The sequence below is a fragment of the Strix aluco genome, chromosome 12, assembly GCF_031877795.1.
Source record: "Strix aluco isolate bStrAlu1 chromosome 12, bStrAlu1.hap1, whole genome shotgun sequence".
Lineage (NCBI taxonomy): Eukaryota > Metazoa > Chordata > Aves > Strigiformes > Strigidae > Strix > Strix aluco.
Genome location: NC_133942.1, coordinates 22,144,753 through 22,164,288, shown reverse-complemented (window position 1 = coordinate 22,164,288; position 19,536 = coordinate 22,144,753). Strand labels below are relative to the sequence as shown.

Sequence of the window (19,536 nt, the reverse complement as noted above, 5' to 3'; positions counted from 1 at the left end):
CTGCACCTACTGGGTAAGATGCATGACTTGAAGAGCTGAAATTCATTTCTACATAGTTGACTTTGTGCTGTATGGGTCCAGGCAAGCACATGCAACTTGTATTGGAGGTTATCTGAAATCCACTGGAATTTTTTTGGTGAATCAGGCCTGATTGACATGGTCCCTAAAGATACTGGTATCTGTGTGAAGTGATTCACTTGACTGCAGCTCATCACAGGCACATTTTACAAACTGTAGGAGCTCCAGCTAATCTCTCTGCTCCACCAAGGAATAAAAGTGGATGTTTCTAGGAGTGCTGATAGTCCGGACAAGAAAAAGACTTGTTTTCTGTTTCTATGGTTGCAACAGCCCTTAAGAAAGATATAAATTTCCCTGCAACAACTAACTGCATATTCATTTAAGGTAGATCTAGTTCCAGATTCCTGAGACAGAACCCTCTACCTGTTCCCAACTGCACGAAGCCAGAGCAGCAATATAGAAAGTTTCTAATCTCAACAGAATTCAGTGAGCAGCATGATTGGTTTGGAAAATAAACAAACAACAAAAAAAAACCCAACAAAAAACCCCCACAGCAAATTTTCAGCCTCTATGTACAAAAACAATGCAAACAAGTGGAACATTCTAGTTATATTTTGTAAAACACATGTTTGGGATCAACAAAACATCAAACATCCAGACCCTAGATTACAAAAAAATCTATTGCCATCTAATCGTCAACCCCAAGTTTAGACAGTCCTTGTCGGAAATCATGTAATTCATCTATCTTCCCGTCTAGTACATCTAAAAAATTCTTTAATTCAGTTTTAAGGTTGGTCTGCCTATGTTTGCTCTCTTCGACTTCTGTCCTTAGTGTTCTGACTTTCTCTTCAAGATCTTTGTTCTTTTTCTCAGCAGCCTTAAAGACAAAAGAGACAATAAGATGAATCATAGAGAAGAAGGATGAACAGCATTTAATAGGGTAAAGCAACAAACGACAGCTGGGCTGTAAAAGTTTGCTTTGACTTCTGCAAACTGAATAACACAAGCACCTCTGAGAGCAAGTGACATGTGCTAGTCAGATTAAAAGGAAAGAAAGCCCACGCAGGAAAGGACACAGATTAACTGGAAAAGATGCTTTGCATCAGATTTTGTCATTTGGTTGATATCTTAAAATTCAGCTGGATTTAAATCATGCACTGTGCATATATTTCTGTCATTGCTACAGTTGCAGAATTAGACAGTGTGCCACCAATTACATACAGAATTATCTATGGTGGTTTAACCTTGAAAAACAAGCTTAGAAAATACTGCCTGAGGAATAACATTGCTTTATTCACCGCTTTTGGATTTTTATTTTTTTTTAAAGTTCCACTTTGTGTGAGCACTCAGGCAAGGAATGGGGCAGCCACATAACACTTCCCTTGCTGCAGTTCATTCCATTATTTTCACCTCTCATTAGCTCTTCTGCCTATTGTTCTCCATTTCATGCGTGTAAGCACATGCTTATTCTCACCACAAGCCATAGACGACATACTTTGCCATACTGAATCCAACAAAATTCATATTTTAACCATTTTCAGCATCTGCACTCCTCAGCAGCCTTCTAAATGATTTTGGATAGATTATCAGAGTGACGGCTTATTTGATTGACTGGATTTTATTTCGTTGATGAGACTGCTTATATTTGTTCTCCTTTCATGTATTAATTTATTGCATTTACACAAGCCCCAGCTTTAACAAGTGATGCCCAAAGCCCAGCCGCTGGCCGGGGCAGGGCTCTGGCAGCCCAGTGAGCTCCACTCCAAGCGAGCACCTCCCAGCAGAGGAGCCACACGTACAAAACTGAGCCACAGTGAGCCATGTGTTGCTGGAAAGGAATGATGCGTCATGTAAACGCATCCTCAGGTGAACTTTTTTTCCCTGGTGGTGTGCAGCTACGCTCATCTGTTTCTTTCCAAAAAGCCTTCCCTGGTGCCACTGCGACAATTAGCCGCAGGTCTTGGAGTGCTGCTTGACATACACATGGCTGCGGCGCAGCTCCACAAGCCCACAGCAGCAGAAATATGGGATACAGCATAGCCTGGAATCTGCAGGAGATAGATGCAACACAATCTCAGGCAAACCAATTTCTGCAAACAGCAAGGCAAAGAAATGAAGCTATTTAATTACTCCTGTGCTGGGAAGGGCACAGCGTATTTTGCACGACATTAGCATTTTTTGTTTTTTACAAACCGGAGCTCTTTTGCCTTCAAACACTGAAGTCTGAACAGAGAAAAGCATATAGTTATGAGAAAGAAAGTAAATGTATCAACTATTTTAAAATTAATTTAATTGCTAAACTGTACCTGTAATTGTTGAGATACAGATTCACATTCTGACATTAGCTGTGGTATAATTTCACCCTGCTTTCGGAGCTCTTCCAGTTCCTTTGAAAACATAAAAGAAAAAAAAAAATATTAGTGTAAGCTTCAATTTAAAACATAATGAAAATTTGAGAATATGAAATGGCTTTTCATATTTTATTGTATTCTGCACAGTATTTGGATGTAAAATAATCAAAATAGCATGTCTGCATTCCAAAACATATGATAATTTTCTACTAGAATACATTTTTTCCCTCCATTTTTAACTCTGTATTTCTAAAACAGACAATGTAATCCAATCTCTAGCATGAATGCCATTATCTTAATGAAATCTTAACCTAAAACACATACCTATGCAAAAGATACTATTCAATAAGAGAGAAATCTGAAGGGCTGTAATGCTACAAGCAATTTATAGATGGTAGCAAAGAGCAAATTAGACATGAATTTTCAGTGATATATGGCAGCAAAAAAAGGCCAATGGCATTATGAGCTGCATATATAGAGGCATTATTACAGAGCACAGCTGTAACTGTACAGCTCTGAGAACCCCCTTCCCACTGAAATTTGTATTCGGTTCTGGCATCACTGTCCAAATTGAGAGGACTAGCTGAAAGGAGTTCATGAAAAGAGCAGCGTGACTTGACAGGAGTCCATGTCTTTGACGGTGATTAAGACAACTTGAATACATTAACACCACAAATGAACACCAATGTGGGTAGTAGGGAAAGACTCAAAACAAAGCCTGTACATTTTTTGCGATTGTCAGAGCATCTGAAAAGCACATTTACATGTCCAAGAGAAACTCTGTGACTTGACTTGAAGAGAGTGCAAGATCCTTCTCCAGAAACTGTCCATGTAGGTGATGGTCTCAAGAGTAAGCAGGGGTATACCCTCTCTGAGAGGTGCTGACACAGGACAGCAAAGCCAGTCCTATCCGAAAGGCAGATTTCTTGGCTACGAAAGGTGATTTCTTCCCTCACAGGTGAACGTACAGCATAATACGAATGTAACAGAATCCATAAGTCAAGCTCTTCCACAGGACAATACCATTTTCCCTCAAGTCCCCCCCAGTTCCCCTGTTTTAAGTACATCAATACTCTACACTTCCAGTCTCACCCAGATTTCTAAAGAATCCAGTGTATCCTGGAGAGAATGTTCCTTTCTTCCGAGGTTTGCCAAAAGCACCAGTACATTAATAAATTCTTTTTCTGAGAAATTCTGTAATTCCAGGACAGCTTTAACTGCTTTTACTGTTTTCTCCCATTTTTCAGCATTAGTTTACAATAATATAAGAAGACAAATAATAAAATATTACAGATTTTTTGTGAACTGCACTGAAGAATTTAAATAATGTAAGAGTAACTATATCCAGGCAATATCCCAGCTGCTGATATAGGGGAAAGAAAGCGTAACACCCTTTGTTTTAAGATATGAGCTCCCATGCATATATATCTGTATATATATGAACAATGCCTGGGAGCTCACATCTCAAAACATAAATATATATATAGAGAGAGTAAATATATATAGTATAATAAGTACTATACTGTATGCTTACTATATATAGTATAATACAGTGTGTACATATATGCACACTATATATATACATTTTTATATATGCCATCTACCATATACACTATATATATAGTGTACATATATGCACATATTTTTCATATGCCATGTACCATATACTATATATATATACACACACACTGGGTACATGGCATACTGCATACAATATATATATAAAAACACAAATATTTCACTCTGTCCTGATTCCCATGTCTTTACATTTCTCTCTCAATTCCTGCATGAAGAGGATATCATGGCAACGTCTATGAGCAGGCTTCATGCTGGTTTGAATTGCAGACCATGAAAAGGTTACTCATGGGTGATTTAGACCTAATCAAGAACCTGCTAGTGTAAGTATGCAGTTTGAAAGCAAGTTAATATATTGTCAGTGTAAATGGAAGATAGGCATGTAATATTCACAAGTCAATCAATTTTCTGGTTCATTCAGTACCATAAAAATGCAAATCTTGAGGAAAACGCTAGCAGAGAATAAGGATTATTATACATGTTATTACCATAGAAAGGTTGGGAAGAAAGCATGACATTTTCCTTTGAAATATGGGGCTGAAAAACATATATTTATAACAGTGCATCAAAACCCATCTCCCTAAACTATTTCCTTGTGCCATCTTAAAACCCCTTAACAGCACTGCTTTTAAGAGCACCACCAGAGATACTGTAATGGCACATGGCAAACTTCAACACACCTGCTGACAGCATTTCTCTTCAGTCAGCACAGCGCATTTGGTCACTGGAATGAATGAAAAAACCAAGGATCCCATTATTTTCCCCCCTGTTCAGGGGATCCAAGCCATCAACATCATTCTCCTTCAAAAAATGAACACCCTGTATGTCAAAAATGACAAACTGGGGTACTCTAAATGAATCTGGATTTCTCACTCTTGGCATTAGTCCTGAGATAAGAGGGAGGCCATAAAACAGCAAAGCTGAAGACTACGAGCCATCCAGCAAAAGAAGCAAGACTTGTTACCCAAATGCCAAGGTATTTTGTAAATGAGGTCTTTTGAATGATGGTCCTGATGTCTATGGCAATTCAGGCATGGGGACTGACAAATGAAACTGTTCTCAGCACACATCTGTCTGGCTTTGGGCAACAAGTTTCATCACTCCAGCTCTTGTATTAGGAGGAAAGGGTTGTATACATAAAAGTATCGCGTTTGTTAACCACTGCCAAATTAAAGTGTGCTGTCACAGCGCATAACACATCATGAAACTGAGATCGAGGAACTCTATCAAATTGTTGCTAAGGAGCTGTATGTGGAAAATCTAGAAACAGGCAACACCTTGAGACATTGGGCTGCTCCTAGTTGTAGGTGAGCCAGCCCATAAATCTACACCCCAGAGAAGCAGACAGACCCCCTCAATCTCTAAAGCATGCCATTTCTGTGTTCAGGGCACTTACCAGCTCTTTGTCCTGAAGTTCTGTTTCCAGTTCCTGGAGACGTCTACTCAGCTGTGCATTTCTTTCCTTCTCTTTATTTATTTCATTGCACTGTTCCTCCAGTTCTTCAATCTTTAAGAAATGTCAGACATTAGGTGAAATTTTTCAAATTTCTGAAAATCTGGGGCAGAACACAGCTGATGTAAATGGGCATTACTCCACTGAGCAAAGGGAAGGCACAGACAACTTTAATTTGTCATGGATCTGTTTCCTAGATCATAGCACTTGATTCACTGCAACAAAATTATCACTTCTCTCCTTAAAAAGACCCAATTTACACATCCACTAGGAAGCCCTGGGATTGTGTTTATTCTCTTCAGCACAGTATCTCATATAAGTACTCAGGAATGCACAAAACACTGAGCTGCTAAAATAAGCAGAGCTGGGGATAAAATCTGCACTTCACTTCTATGAAACCAACACAGGATTATAACGGATGGATTTTCTTAACGCAGCAAGGAAAAGAAATCTCTCCAGCACTCCCAGCTTTGCCTCCTCAGGGGTTGCTGTTATTCTAGCTGGAGTACATGGGACAAAACATCAAAACTTTGGGGGGAGAACCAGTTCAGAGCAAGGTACATTACTTTGTTCTCTTACCCAGGGATGTGCTTTGCTCCCTCCATACCTCCTCCTGCCAGCTCTGGACTTAGCTCCCAGAAGGTGCACTTCCCACAGGCCGATGGGCCAGCTCATTAAAGTATGTACTTTAATTCTCAGTTTTGTGCTGCTTTGGGATTATAACTTCCCTCATTTGAAGGTAGAGCAATATGCAAAAAATTGACCCAATTAATGAAGGAGAAGAAACTTCCCAGGGCACTGCAGTGGTGCAGTGTCAGCGCCGAGCAAGAAACCTGCTTGGGGGAAAAGCTCAGAAAACCTCTCTGTATAGAAAAAGACAGAGCATTATACAGACAGCATTGCTGCACAGTCTGGCTAGTCACTGGTATGATGACTCTGCAGCTGTATTAAGGCAGTATCATATCTAGGCTACAGCTACCGAGATGTGGCATGTTTTATCAGTTAAAGAGAACAACTTTTCTCTGCAACAGTACAGAAAAGTAAAAAACCACAGTGCAAATTATGATATTTTCTTATAACATGCTGTTCCAGTCTCTCACTTTCTCCTATCCAAAAGGGACTGGATACAGGAATGCAAATTGTGTAATAATTAATATTAATTTGCTAATGTAACATCAGTTAATACAGCTCTGGTCTGATCTCTGAATTATATGACTGTGCATACCTAAAATACATAGACAGAGTATATGTCTCAGTAAAAGGTTGCTCCACATGGATTTTCAGTGCTGACAGACAGCCCAGGCCACCTCCAATGTTGAAATACTATTTGCACCCTACTGACATATAAAAAGATATGAAATTCCTTCCCTCTTTGAAAGCAAACACTAAATCAAAAAAAATCCTCACCAGACTGATACAATCTGATCTCTACTCCAAACGTCCCAGTGATCCATCTAAGTGAGCAGGAAAAGGATCCAGCTTTTCCAAAGACATCTAAGATGAATAGAGTGAAATTATCCCTGCAAGCAGTGCTACAGAAACCAGGCTCCCCCGTGCCCTGGTTGGTGCTAACCCTGTGTGGGGCTGTTACAGATAGCACAATATTATTTGAGGGACAGTACCACTGACTACTCTAAATTGAGGCTTTAAAAATTTAATTATGAATTGTCCTCTGCTGTAGCTGCTGCTCACCCTTAGTTTTACACTACTGAAAAACTCTGTGCTCTCTAAGAGTGGAAAAGGCTTTTGACAATGCCTGTTGGCAGGTTTCTGGATGAGATGTGCCCAGCGTTAGTGCTGGAGGACCTGTCTCAGCCTACAATGCTGAGGACATAACTCACGTCCTCATTCCCCTGCCCGCCACTGGGATTTGCTTCTAATCCTGAGTGGCTACCAGCTTGGTTCCCTGTGGGTAACCAGGCCATAACCATGCCTTCTGCCCATTCATCATCTGGCAGTATTTAAGTGAGCTTTGAAAGAGATACGCAATAGTAATCCCACTTTTAAAACCTTTCTGTTTTATCACCCTGGCCAGCAACTCCTGCTGACATCAAGTATCCCAAATCAAGAGGCAGGGAGCTTCACGTGATGTGGCAGCACCAGTCCTCCCGCTGATCCCCAGCCCTTTGAACTTCCCTGCCTGCTGTGTGAAGAGGGAAGCAGCTGCCTTAACCCTCCTGTCCACCTCCCTTTCAAAGGCAAAATCCATCTCCTAACACACACAAAGACAAAGCAGCAGCAATCTAAGAGAAAGAACAATGGCAGGAGCAGCTAAGTGGAAGAGACGGCTCTCCTGGGGGTACGCTCTGCTACCTTGCTCCTGAGCTGGTCGTTTTCCTCCTTGCAGGCTGAGAACTGCTTCTTCCAGTGCTCGATGCTGGCCGCAGACTCCTGCAGCGCCGTGGTCAGCCGGGCGTTGCTCTCACGCAGCGTCTGCAGCTCTGTCTCCCACTTCTTCACGTTGGATGAACTGAGAAAAAACAGGTCCCATTAGGTGGCTTCACCTTCTAATTCTGCATATCATTACTCTTTACCTGACTGCAAACTCATCCATCCATGGTGTGTGTTTACCAATAATTTGGTGGTTTTAAGATCAGGAATACTCAGATGTATGTAATTGCCTTTACCCACTGCCTGCCTAAGGAGAACATAAGCCTTAATTTGTCTGTCTCTGTCAAAACAAAGGGATCTATCAACTCCAGCAACAGTGACCTGTGTGCCTGGAACAACTCAAAGCAGGCTGTGGGGTTAAGCAGACAGCCCCCGTTTGCAAACAGGGGTTTCACTCCAGCGCTGTGCACGGTCTGTGCTCACCCCCAGAGCTGCGCGTCGCTGGGCACCCACCGCAGTGCAGGCCTGGGCATGTGGTACCCATGCAACAAAGCGACTCCACACATTTGCGGATGGGACAGTAAGTCAGAACGGAAGATGTCAGGGGGTTGACACCATCTCAACCTTAAATATAAAACTGTTATGTAACAATAAAGAATTAAACTACTCATTCCCCAAAGCTTCAAGCTGCAGCATAGAGCACAAGATTAGAGACTGAATGGAAAGAAGGCTTTGAAACTCCCTACATGCTAGTTGCTACTTGCCTGTGGAGGTGTCTTCAGCAGAAGGAATGAGCAAACGTTATGATTTGAAATAGGTTACGCTATTGAAATGTCAATAGAGGGGATGTACTTCAAATATAATATATTCAACCTTAGAATTGCTCACTGGGTAATGCTGCTTATGGTGCTGCTGCCTTATTTTTTAAATAGCTTTTTAAGAGTACTTTAATCCGGTTATATTTTCTTTCCATTCACAGATATATTCACATGCAAGAGGCAGACAAGGCAAGATCCCAGTAGAGAATTATTCTATTTTAATGTCGTAACTTTGGATATTCCAATGCCTGTAGTTTCACTATGGCTGCAAATTACTCTTCTCAGCATTTTCAAATAATTTATCAAAGCAAATAGCAAAAAATGTGACTTCAAGGGGCACTGTCCACAGCTTCAGAAACATCCCCCTAAGACTTCTAAGCAGCCCAGTGAAATTTCTCACTTCAACTTTTTACGGTTGAGTTCATTCCCTTTTATAATTTTAAATATCCGTATCTATTTTCATCAAAGTAATTGTAGCAAACTCAAAGAGGAAGAGAGATTGGCTTCACATGTTATCAGTAGCAATTGCTCTCCCATGGCTTTAATGTTATTTCTGTAGCTCTAAAACTTCACAAACAAAGGTGGTTGTAAGAGTTGGCATCAGCAGAATAAGAGATCTGATTTAATCACAAACTAGATCAGGAAAAATCTAAACGGTAACTATCTCTCAACTCAATACTAGGAGGTAGTTGCTAAAATCTGCTCATTCATCCATTCTGTTGCATCATTTTAAATTAATGCAATTACACTTGAATAATTTCTGTTAATATCACTAGCCATCAGATAATTACAGCATGCTATTCCAATGTCATTTAGGTATTAAAGGAACTTCACCTCTGAGCTAGAGCAATTTTTAATTTATCATTCTCAGACTTGAGATGTGCCTCAGCAGGACCACCATGTGATGCCTTCTCATCATCTGTCCCGTTCACACTAGATGCTCTAGTGGAAGATGGTGTTTCACGTCCAGATTCCTGCAGCACAACACACAAATGATTACTGGGTGTCACCTGCATCTCCTGCAACACCACAACACCAATTTCTTTGTAATCTTGATCCCACACCACCCTGCTGAGACCTAGGCTGCATATGTTCTCCTGGCAGAACAGTGGTAACAAACAACATACCCGTTACATCTTGGCAGCAAAGCCAGTCTGGTTAAAAAGAATGAAAAAATGATAATGATGCACAAAATGGAAGGTTAAAGTGTTAAAATTTTTTTGAGTGTTTAGCTGACAAGGCTTGTGTTTTCTAAAGGTTATTTGGGTTTTTTTTAAGATAATGAAATAATACAGTGCACCTGGAAGCACACAAAGTCCAAACCAAAAATAAAAAAAAAGAAGATACTGCTCCTCCAAAGAGATACCATTCATACAGTGCTTGGTGCTGATCACCAACAGAGAATGAAGAAAGTGAATCATAAAGGCCATGACCAAAGTCTTTAAAAAATGAGTATCCAAAGTCAGCCTCTCAGATCAATATTTGTGGACTCCACAAAGGGGGTTAGTTGCAAGACTAAGAGCATTCAGCAGCTTTTTTTCTGATCAATTCCTCTCTGACCAAAATTCATCTAATTTTCCTCCAAGCAGGTTGTCCTCTTGTCCAGGCCAAGGACGCCTGCTGAACAGGGTTCATTCTTACCTAATGCAATGCATATGAAATTACAGCCAAACATATAGGGAGACTGGGACAACACTCAGTTTCTTCAATTTGTAAGAAACCCAGATCTCCCTGGACACAGAGGCACTTGGCTATATCAAGGTGTGGTGTCTAGAAAAGCATATGGTACAAATATGCAACACAAGCTTCTTCCAACCGCTCACTACAGCACCGCCTCTGTTCCCACACCCCAGCTTTCCACCAGTCACACCCAGGTAACAAAGTCAGCCTCTCCATTGGCAAACTGAACTCCTACAAAGGTACATTAGACAGATGACAAAAAGAAGTATCTCGATGAATCTCATTTACTGTCTGCTGAAGCACTACACTGACTTACTTTCCAGTGACCCAAACTATGTGTAACAGTACAAGTCAAAGGACGTATCGCTTTCCCTGTTACTACGTAACAGCTCAAGGACTGCTGAAAAAAATTACATTTAAATGAAGGCAAAGAGCATGGATGGATGAAAAATATTCCTCTGACAATGCTAATGTCCAGCAGCTAACAATTAATTACCTTTGGCAATCTTCATTTTATATACTTTAAGCTTGCTGCCAGAAGCTGGTACAGTCCATTAGAAAATTTAACTTTAAATTATTTATCCTGTATGCATACAGGTATTAAAGCTAAATTACAAACCTGGGAATGATTGCTTGAGGTCTCAATTTTCTCTTGAGATCTGTCTCTTGCTAGTTTGGCAGCTTCTTTTACTTCTTGGAATTTCTCTGCAAACTGGAAAAAAGCATGAAAGATATTTATTAAAATTATTTATCATCTATTAAACCGTTCAGATTACTGTCTTTATACAGTTCACAGATCTCCAAAAGTGAGCAACTAATTTTGATAATTTAAAATTTTTGGCAAGAAAAAGCATTTTAATTCTTTGGCAGGGAGGTTCTTTCAAAAGAAACGGGGGTGTTTCTAAAAGTGGGACATCTCTGTAGCTCTGGCTGATCACAGTAAGAGCCCGTGGAGAAAAAGGAGCTATTAGTGTCTCGTAGTTTGATTTGGTTTTGTTTATTTCCTCCCCTCCTCTGTTTCACTTGGTGTTGACAGTCTAATAAAGTTGAAAGTACAAAAGACATACGCTTGGATAAAAAAACTATCAGCGTCTTCTATTCCTAAGAGCAAGTCAATTAAATTAAAGCATGCAAATGAGCTCATCTGCAGGATGCAAGCAAGGGGTTATCAAGACACAGAAAAAATGTGAAGAAGGTAGATCTGAATGTATGATGGGGCCATATGAAAACACAGCTCTTCTGGTCTAATTTTCTTATTACTGTCAAAAATAAAGGTAGAAGACTTCAGGGAAGGGCTTGGACACTTCCTGTAAGAGGGTTATATCAAACTGGGGGAGGTAGGGGAAAGCGAAGATAAAGATGAAAACCAATGATCCCAATTGCTACAAGTTACTGTAGGACATCTGCTCCCAAGCCAGTCTGGGACTTTTGAAATACAAGTATTGTCACAGTGTTTGAAGTTTTAAAAGGAGGATTGCAAAGATGGAAGAAAAGGCGTAACACATAATTGATTTTAACTAAGGTGTATCCAGTATAAGAATGGGTAACTGTCTTTCTGCTAAAGTAGCTTAGTCTTGCGTGCCTGTGTTTTGAGAAACTTGAAATGCTAGAAAGACATATTTAAAGTAAAAATATAAATAGATGTATTTTATTGCACAGTTTGTGAATGAAAGGATTGCCATTATACCCTCAGATAATTCAGAACACTTATGACAAAACTGTAAATAAAAGCATGAAAAAAAAATAATCACATTTTATAGTCAAGGAATGGGAAAAATCATTATCCACTTACTAATCTTATCTTCTAACTTTTACATTCACAGCAGGTATTTAGCATGCGCTCTCTCTGTAAAATGCTGGGACTATAAAGACTGATAAAACAAATCTTCTCCAACTGGTCTAAGAGAAATCTGGATTTATATGTGGAGGCACCTGTGTTTTGTAAAACACCCACAAATGGAAATTTCCAACAAACACACATACATCATTCTTAAATCCCATGGACTAGCACATTCCCAAAGCCAAGTGAAATTTCAGATGTAGACTAAGATCTGTGACGATGCTTATGAATGAAGATCGAGCTCTCAAATCCAGCTGTTTTCTATACGACAGCTAAAATTGCATATGCAAAGTATGTGGTCTCGGATGGCAGTAGGTGCTATCTGATGGCACATGCAGTCACTACACACACAAATGACTTGATTACCTTTGGAGCCCTATAAAGATCATGAGGAACAACTACATTACATTTTTGCCTTAAGTGATTTAACTCCAACTTTACACAAAATGTATCTCCTGCTGTGACAAAACAGCTATAACAAACTGATTATTTCTAAACATTGTATCAACAGTAAGTTCTACACTTGGGTTTCTTGCAAATAGTAAAGGGCTATTTTGAGTCTCTCTCTTACAATAAATCTTTATGGGCAAGTATGAAAAATTTATGAGGGTTCTTCATGGACTATATGAAATATGGGAAGACAAAAAGAATTGGAAGTAATCTATCAAATTTTATTTTTGCAGCTATCTTCATAAAGCACACAGGAGGCTGCTATGAAAAATTATGTGAGCTGAGAGGAAAAGGACATTTTTCCACATTTCCACAGCAAAAAATTATATATGACTGAGCAAAGCTAATCTTCAATATAAAACCAATAATGATCTCATTGAACAATAGATTTCATTCATTGTCTCTAGTTTACCAACACATGTATTTAACACATTTGTTTTTAGAAACAAGTACAAATAACTGAATTTTTCACCATCTTAGTGACAGATCTTCTGCTTTAAGAGTCAAAATATTACCCTTCATTCTTATCATTGTTACAAACTTAAAGATGGCTGTAACAGAAACGGTGGTGAAAGACTGTCTCTGGTTTTTGTTTACCCCATACACTTGGAAACAGTCAGTGCGTAAAGAGTTCTGCTGCTGCTTCTTCTTCATTCTTAGCTAATTAATACCTGCTAGATTTTACTAACAGTCTATTTTTGAAAGCTACAGAGAATCACTTGGCTTGTTATGAAATTAAAGCCTTTCACTTGATCACTCTGAGTGCAACAGCACGGTGGTGACAGCCCAAACTTGTGTAGCATCACCAACGCTAATTGCTACAGCAGCAGACCAGGCGTTTCTGAAACTATCCAGATCCCAAGGCTGACTCTGAGAGCGATGGCATGGCCAGTGTCTAATCACTAGCAGATATTAGAAATGGTTTCTCTCCAGCACCTGATTTCTGTCACGAACATAAATAATTGACAAATAATTGATACTACAAAATCATGTACCACCTCCAAGATCTAAGCTGACTTTGAGCTATCAAACCTTTGCAACAATAGGGACTGCTTTTTATATGTGAAATCTCTTGTTAAAAAGTGAAAGAATCTTCTGTTTAGTAAATGAAAACTCGGTAAATGTGGTCTCGAGGGGCATGTATAAATACCCAAAACCAACTAAAAAATCATCATGTTCTTTCTCCTTTCATCTTTACTCCATCTTCCCTTTCTTCCACCCTTGTCCTTGGCAGACAAAGTTCCCCAAAATTAGCAAAAAAACCAACATTGAAGTAGGAGTGATTCCAACTAAACATCACTCCAATAGTCCATGAGGGCTGCTATAGGGGAAAACCAATTCCAGCTCAAGCAGACCCAGTACAATGGATTATATGATGTGTCTTGCCATGCCACAGGAAGCTGTGAGACTAAGCTGCAATATGGAAAAGATTTGCTGCTACCAACGCTTGTGAAGGCTTTTAGTCTAAAACTGCTGCAGCCCATGAACACTGTTTGATTATGAGTCTTGGCCAGTGAAATTTAATGGGCACTCAAGGATGTTACTGTGCACTGCACAAATTATTTAAAGGCTGCTCAAATCTGCAGTCAGCTTGTCACCTGGAGAAATATATATATATTTAAATAGACTTTCTTAACATTTTATACGTTAAAAAGCATTATTTTGTATATGTGTAAATTTTAAGCTCCTGATCTGGCATTACATTTTACGTCTCCTACTGACAAATTGTGCCAGTGTCAGATGAAACAGCTGCTCCCACCCAAAGCAGTCTCATAAATATTTCATCACCCTCTCGGTCTGCAGAAGGCTGGGTGATGCGACGTTCCTGTTGGGGAGCACCACCGTGCCGTGACCCACAACGCACACGTCACTTTGTCCATGGTCTTCTCTCAATGAGCCCTCAGCACCGGGCAGATTGGCAGCCAACAAGACTATTTACTCCAGAAAGTGACCAGCAATTTGCTCTGGCACAGCCAGTGTGCTGACAGCACTGATGCCAGTTGGACTGGGAGGGGCAGGCTCTGCTCTGAGCTTTCTCCCCTGCAACACAGCACCTGGCAAATACTGCACACATAATGTGCATGCATGCATCGAAATAAAGTCCAGTGCTTCCCAGATGCTGGATGCAGTTGTTTTACGATGTGCAAAGTCCAGGTTTACTGAGTTTCTCACCTGTATAAATCTTTGTCCCTATGCCCTTGACTACCTACAGCTCCTCACGTAGCACGTCTGCGTCAAAGCATCCTGAATGATAGCAGAAATTTTACTTAATCACTTCATGTGCAAAATACATCACTACCTTTGCAGCACCAGCCCTGCCTCTTCATCACACTCAGGCACATCACGAATTCTCTTTTGATTCCTGTTTCAATTTGGCTGTAGCAATGTTTGAATAATGTCTTGAGACCTTTTTGAGGCACAGGGTGGGAAGAGGGAAAAGGAGTGTCTGCAAATCTTGCAAGAGGGGAAAAGGACGCTGACTAGGACATCAACTTTAAGCCCTGGGATTCTCCCAATCAATGTGAATGGTAATTAGGTTACTAGGTCACTGAATGCAGTTTTCATTAATGGCTCATGTTTAATTTGAACTGCTTTTCCCTATAGGTATGGATTAATGCTTAAATATCTCAAGAGAAGCAAGGCATTAGAAAGAGACAATATCTTTTATTAGGCCAACCAATATACTTAAAAACACAGACATTTTTAGGCATGCTAACCTCTTCTCCTGTCTCATTAGTTTTCATTGTTTTCAGCAGACATTTTTCAGCTTTATTTATTTATTTTAAGACACAGCTATTGATCTCTGGTTTAGTGGAGTTTTAGTGTGTCCTTCCAATCTGACTAAAAACTTCAATTATTTCCAGTAAAACTGGCAAGCTTTATATCTTTTATAAGAGTATAATTATATCAACATAAAATGAAACTTGATTTTACTGTTCCAAATACACTTGTACATCTATAATCTCTCTACCATCTCTGATCTTTCTTCCTAATGGTTCAATAATTAAACTGAGGAGCATGGATGATAAGGGATATCTTTGTCCCATTGCTTTGCATGGTGGTAACAAACCAGATTTTCTTACATTTTCCAGCTAGCTGTCAGATTTTTATTTTTTTTTTTTTTTAAATAGATCATCTCGAGCCATTTTCAGAAGTGCTCTCCTTCAACATTCTGACCAGAAAAAGTCTTTCTGCTGATTTGGAAAGCTTTTCCTGCAAGTTGAAGGCTGTATTACCATCAGTGGGCTCTTCAGCAGATCGTGCAGTGCAAACAGATGTGCAAACTGATCTAGGGAGAAACATAGCTGGTGCCAAGGCCCTTGTGCCCACATAACATGTTTTTCAGATTGGCTCTAGTCTGGCCACATGAACATTAAAGAGCTGCTTTTTGATACCAGCATTAAATTTATTCTAAATACATGTTTGGACAGTTTTGGAGAATACTGTAAAATCTCTCAGATTAGGGTGCAAGGACCTCCAAATGTACCTTGTGCCTTGTTACACCTCTCTTCTCCTGAGTCAGCCTCAGCACCACCGGCTCCACGTGGCACACGGTGCATGCTTAAGCCCAGCCAGCACCAAGGTACACTGTGATCACCCGTCATGTTGCAGAGGTATGATTTCAGTAATTCGGGATTAAAAATTACTATCCACTGGTTCTAATTCTTTCATTTGGTGTCTGAATGTTGCATTGTATTATGGTTATCTGTCATGCAAACAACCTATTCCCCTAATTCCTCCCATATTCCCATACTACTTATTACCTACTATGAACACCTCTTTGCCACAGGAGTGGAGAATATACACAGGTGAAATGAGCAGTTCGCTACACTTGAGCAAGCATCATAAAACATAACCATCACCAGCACCTCATTTTTAAAAAACAGTCTTGCATGTGATTCATTGGGTGGCCTTAGCATCCCAGAAGAGCACATTATTGCCACAGTACCTTTATGGACATCCCCAGTCCAAAAATAATTTAACACGAAAAGTAAAATATGCTTTATCTCTAAGAAATACTTACAAAAAAGGCAATTCTCTGGAAATTGCAAAAACTCTGTAAGACAAACTTAGTAAAATAGATTTGTATAACAATCCAGTTGATGAAAAAGTCCTCCTTCTACTTCAATGGTCTGCCTCTGCTATTTTAGATACTACAAGAAACATCTTGTTCTCCTGATTCTTTTCTTATCAAAGCACACAAGAGCACAGCAACACGAGAGTCTGTGTGCCATGCCCAAGGACACAACATTGAGTTAACTGACAAAACCCAGTGTCAAGTAGCCATGCTTCAGGTGTCAACTATGTGTTAGATAAGTAGGGATTTTTTACTACATGAACAAACAAACATCTCAGCTGCTTGATGAGCACTTGGCAAGACCACTGATCTAACGACTGAGGATGTATTTTAAACTGCTGGTTATTCACATCAACAGGCAGCTCTAGACTTTACAAGCCTGCTGCTGTAGTCAGTCCCTGGTCAGGGAAGTGTTACATTAATACCAAATCCATAGGCAGGTTTGCCCTTTGAGAGAGGCAGCTCTGCCAGCAAACCTGGCGTCAGACCTCCCCGGCTACTCATCCCCCTGTCACTGCCACGACTCACTGCCACCTCCTCAGGTCTGTGATTAAGCAACTTTGGGTCAGGGCTGCAAATCACACCACCGAGCTGAAATGCCAAAACCGCAGTATTATTTTAAGCCAGATGAGTTTACCCAGCCTCTTGAGAGCATGGCCCCTCCAACAGTGGTATCTGCAAAACAAGGGCACCAGCAAGCCCTGGGGGCTGGCAACTCCTTTACCTTGGTTAGCTACCAACAGCACCAAGTCATCAAAACGCACATTTCTGAGGCTGGGAGAGCAACTCTCTTCCTTCAGACACGTTAGGCAGCCCTAATGCCAACAGTCCTGGCATATCAGTGGTTCTCTTTGCTTTTGGTGCCACTTTCAGCTGAAATAGGCACATAGGCCAGGGAGATGCCAAAAAATACTACAGAGTTCAGGTCGTTTCTGTAAACATCTGAAAACACAAATGCTTTCAGCCACACTGGGCAAAGTACTGTCGAGATCACCTCACTAGTACCATCATCAGTGGTCAGACTTAATTTATAATTTTGACTGCAAAGTTGCAATACTGCCTGCTTCTGTATATACAGACATTGAGTAATTATAGGAGATGGACAACTTGCACGGACGAAGAGGACTCGCAGAAGCATGCAGCTCAGAAAAGGTCAGATGGGTATACACAATTCTTCATTCACAACAAAGATGACAGCCTTTGCAGAAATTCAGTGAGCCCTGTTACCTTGGTCAGCTGCTGCTCAGAGGGAAAGCCCAAACCAAACACAGTATTTGCTCTGCTGTCCGCCCACTGGCCGAACTTCTGTGATGTTTTAGTGAAGGTCATGTTAGGTGTGATTGTGCTGTTTATGATCACCTGTTTAAAAACAGATCAAAAAATAATTAAAAAGTAGAAGCCACATTGCAAATGCATATCCTAGCAACAGTATCATCCAAAGCAATCAGGAGTCTAAATTGGGAAATTGCAGTATTCAGAAGACTTTTTCCCAAAACAAAACAGTTTCTATCTTGTCTTACTTCATGCAGGAATTTTGAAGTTTTGTCTTCTTTTCCAAAGCATTATCATGGTCCTGCAGTTAAACACAGCTGCAGGAAGTCACTGAACTCAAAGCAACAGCAGGGACAGGAGCTATAAAATTACCCTGGCAGAAAAGCTGATGAAAAAATCATCTTTTTTCAGCATTACAAAGGCACACGGTTACTCGCACTGCCCCGCCAGGCACCGGGGATGGCCTGAGGCCTCCAAGCAGGGTGTCCACCAGCAACACCTGCCCTCATATTGGAAGAGCAAAGATATATATCTGCTTTTCTCCATTTGGCCTCAGGCCTCCACAAGTAGGATGCCAGAGACATGTCAGAAATTAAAAAAAAAACCAAAACAATCAGCAACAAAAAACAAGGCAAGGAGAAACTGATAGCTTAATAGTGTGCCTAACTTGGGAGGGTGGTGAAATGCATCACCAGCAACACGCATGCAGTAACAAATGTGGGCCTCAAGAAAAATATCCTGCCACTTTACAAAAGTTAATGAATATCTGCTTCCCACCAGCGACCTTGAAAGCAACAGTGTTTCTTGTAATTAAAGAAATAGCCACCAAGAGGAAGGCTGTTGGGATGAGGTCTCTAAGGAACCTAGTGGAACATGCATAAAATGTAATCTTGCAAAAAGAAATGAGATATACGTCAGTTCATTATCAAAAATCCTAACTTTATTTTCAAGATACATCATTATATGAGTCTAGAGACTCCTTCCCCTGGAAATTAATTCATGTACAATGTTCTTTCTGCTAACAGAATAGGAGCTTTCTTTAGTAATGTGTACCATCATTTCCAACATGCAAATTATGCGGTAATTAAGCCAAATCTGTGGGACAGTTTAATTAACATGATCAGGAAGTATCCTGGCAACATCATTTACTATGTATTCCAAGCAGTTTTTTTCCTAAGCTATCATTTACATTTAGCAAAAAGTATGAATTAAATTTACTGGGGAAAGATCTTTACTTGCCTCTGTCCCCCACCTAACTTCTGACCATTGTGATGATGCTTTTATTGGCTTTCTTAGAAATTGCTCAACTTCAGTGGTTCCCTCTTTTTGCATCATCACTTTCAAATAAACGTAGGATTTTCTGACATTTCCTATCACTGAAAGTTTCACCAGAAGGATCAAACTGGAGGAGGGCCAGGTGGATGGTACCCCTGAAATTGCTTTTTGCATGGCAAAGACAGGGCAAGAAAGGAGGAGAGGTGACTCTGCAACCAATGCTGGCCAAGACACACCATACAGACATCAGCTTTCAGGGTCAAAACATCTTTTTGAATGGCCAGCTGACAGGCAGAGGTATAAGCAAAGATCCCCAGATGTGCCCTCCTGCGGCTAAGTCACACAACATAAATGCAGCCAATATAAAATCCAAGTGTGATTTCAGAGATTTAAAT

General features: G+C 40.2%; 1 protein-coding gene across 1 annotated transcript in view; it reads right to left on the bottom strand.

Moving 5' to 3' along the window:
- Window positions 1-612: 612 nt before the first annotated feature.
- The window catches only part of HOMER2 (homer scaffold protein 2), a 57,426-nt gene continuing 38,502 nt past the window's right edge, over window positions 613-19,536 (bottom strand). Inside the window, exons 3-9 of the mRNA XM_074837646.1 lie at window positions 17,822-17,953; window positions 10,846-10,938; window positions 9,381-9,520; window positions 7,711-7,867; window positions 5,341-5,451; window positions 2,325-2,405; window positions 613-895 (exon numbers count right to left, since the gene is read on the bottom strand). Coding sequence (XP_074693747.1) covers window positions 707-895; window positions 2,325-2,405; window positions 5,341-5,451; window positions 7,711-7,867; window positions 9,381-9,520; window positions 10,846-10,938; window positions 17,822-17,953 — 903 coding nt within the window. The 3' untranslated portion in view covers window positions 613-706. The remainder of the gene's footprint in view (window positions 896-2,324; window positions 2,406-5,340; window positions 5,452-7,710; window positions 7,868-9,380; window positions 9,521-10,845; window positions 10,939-17,821; window positions 17,954-19,536) is intronic.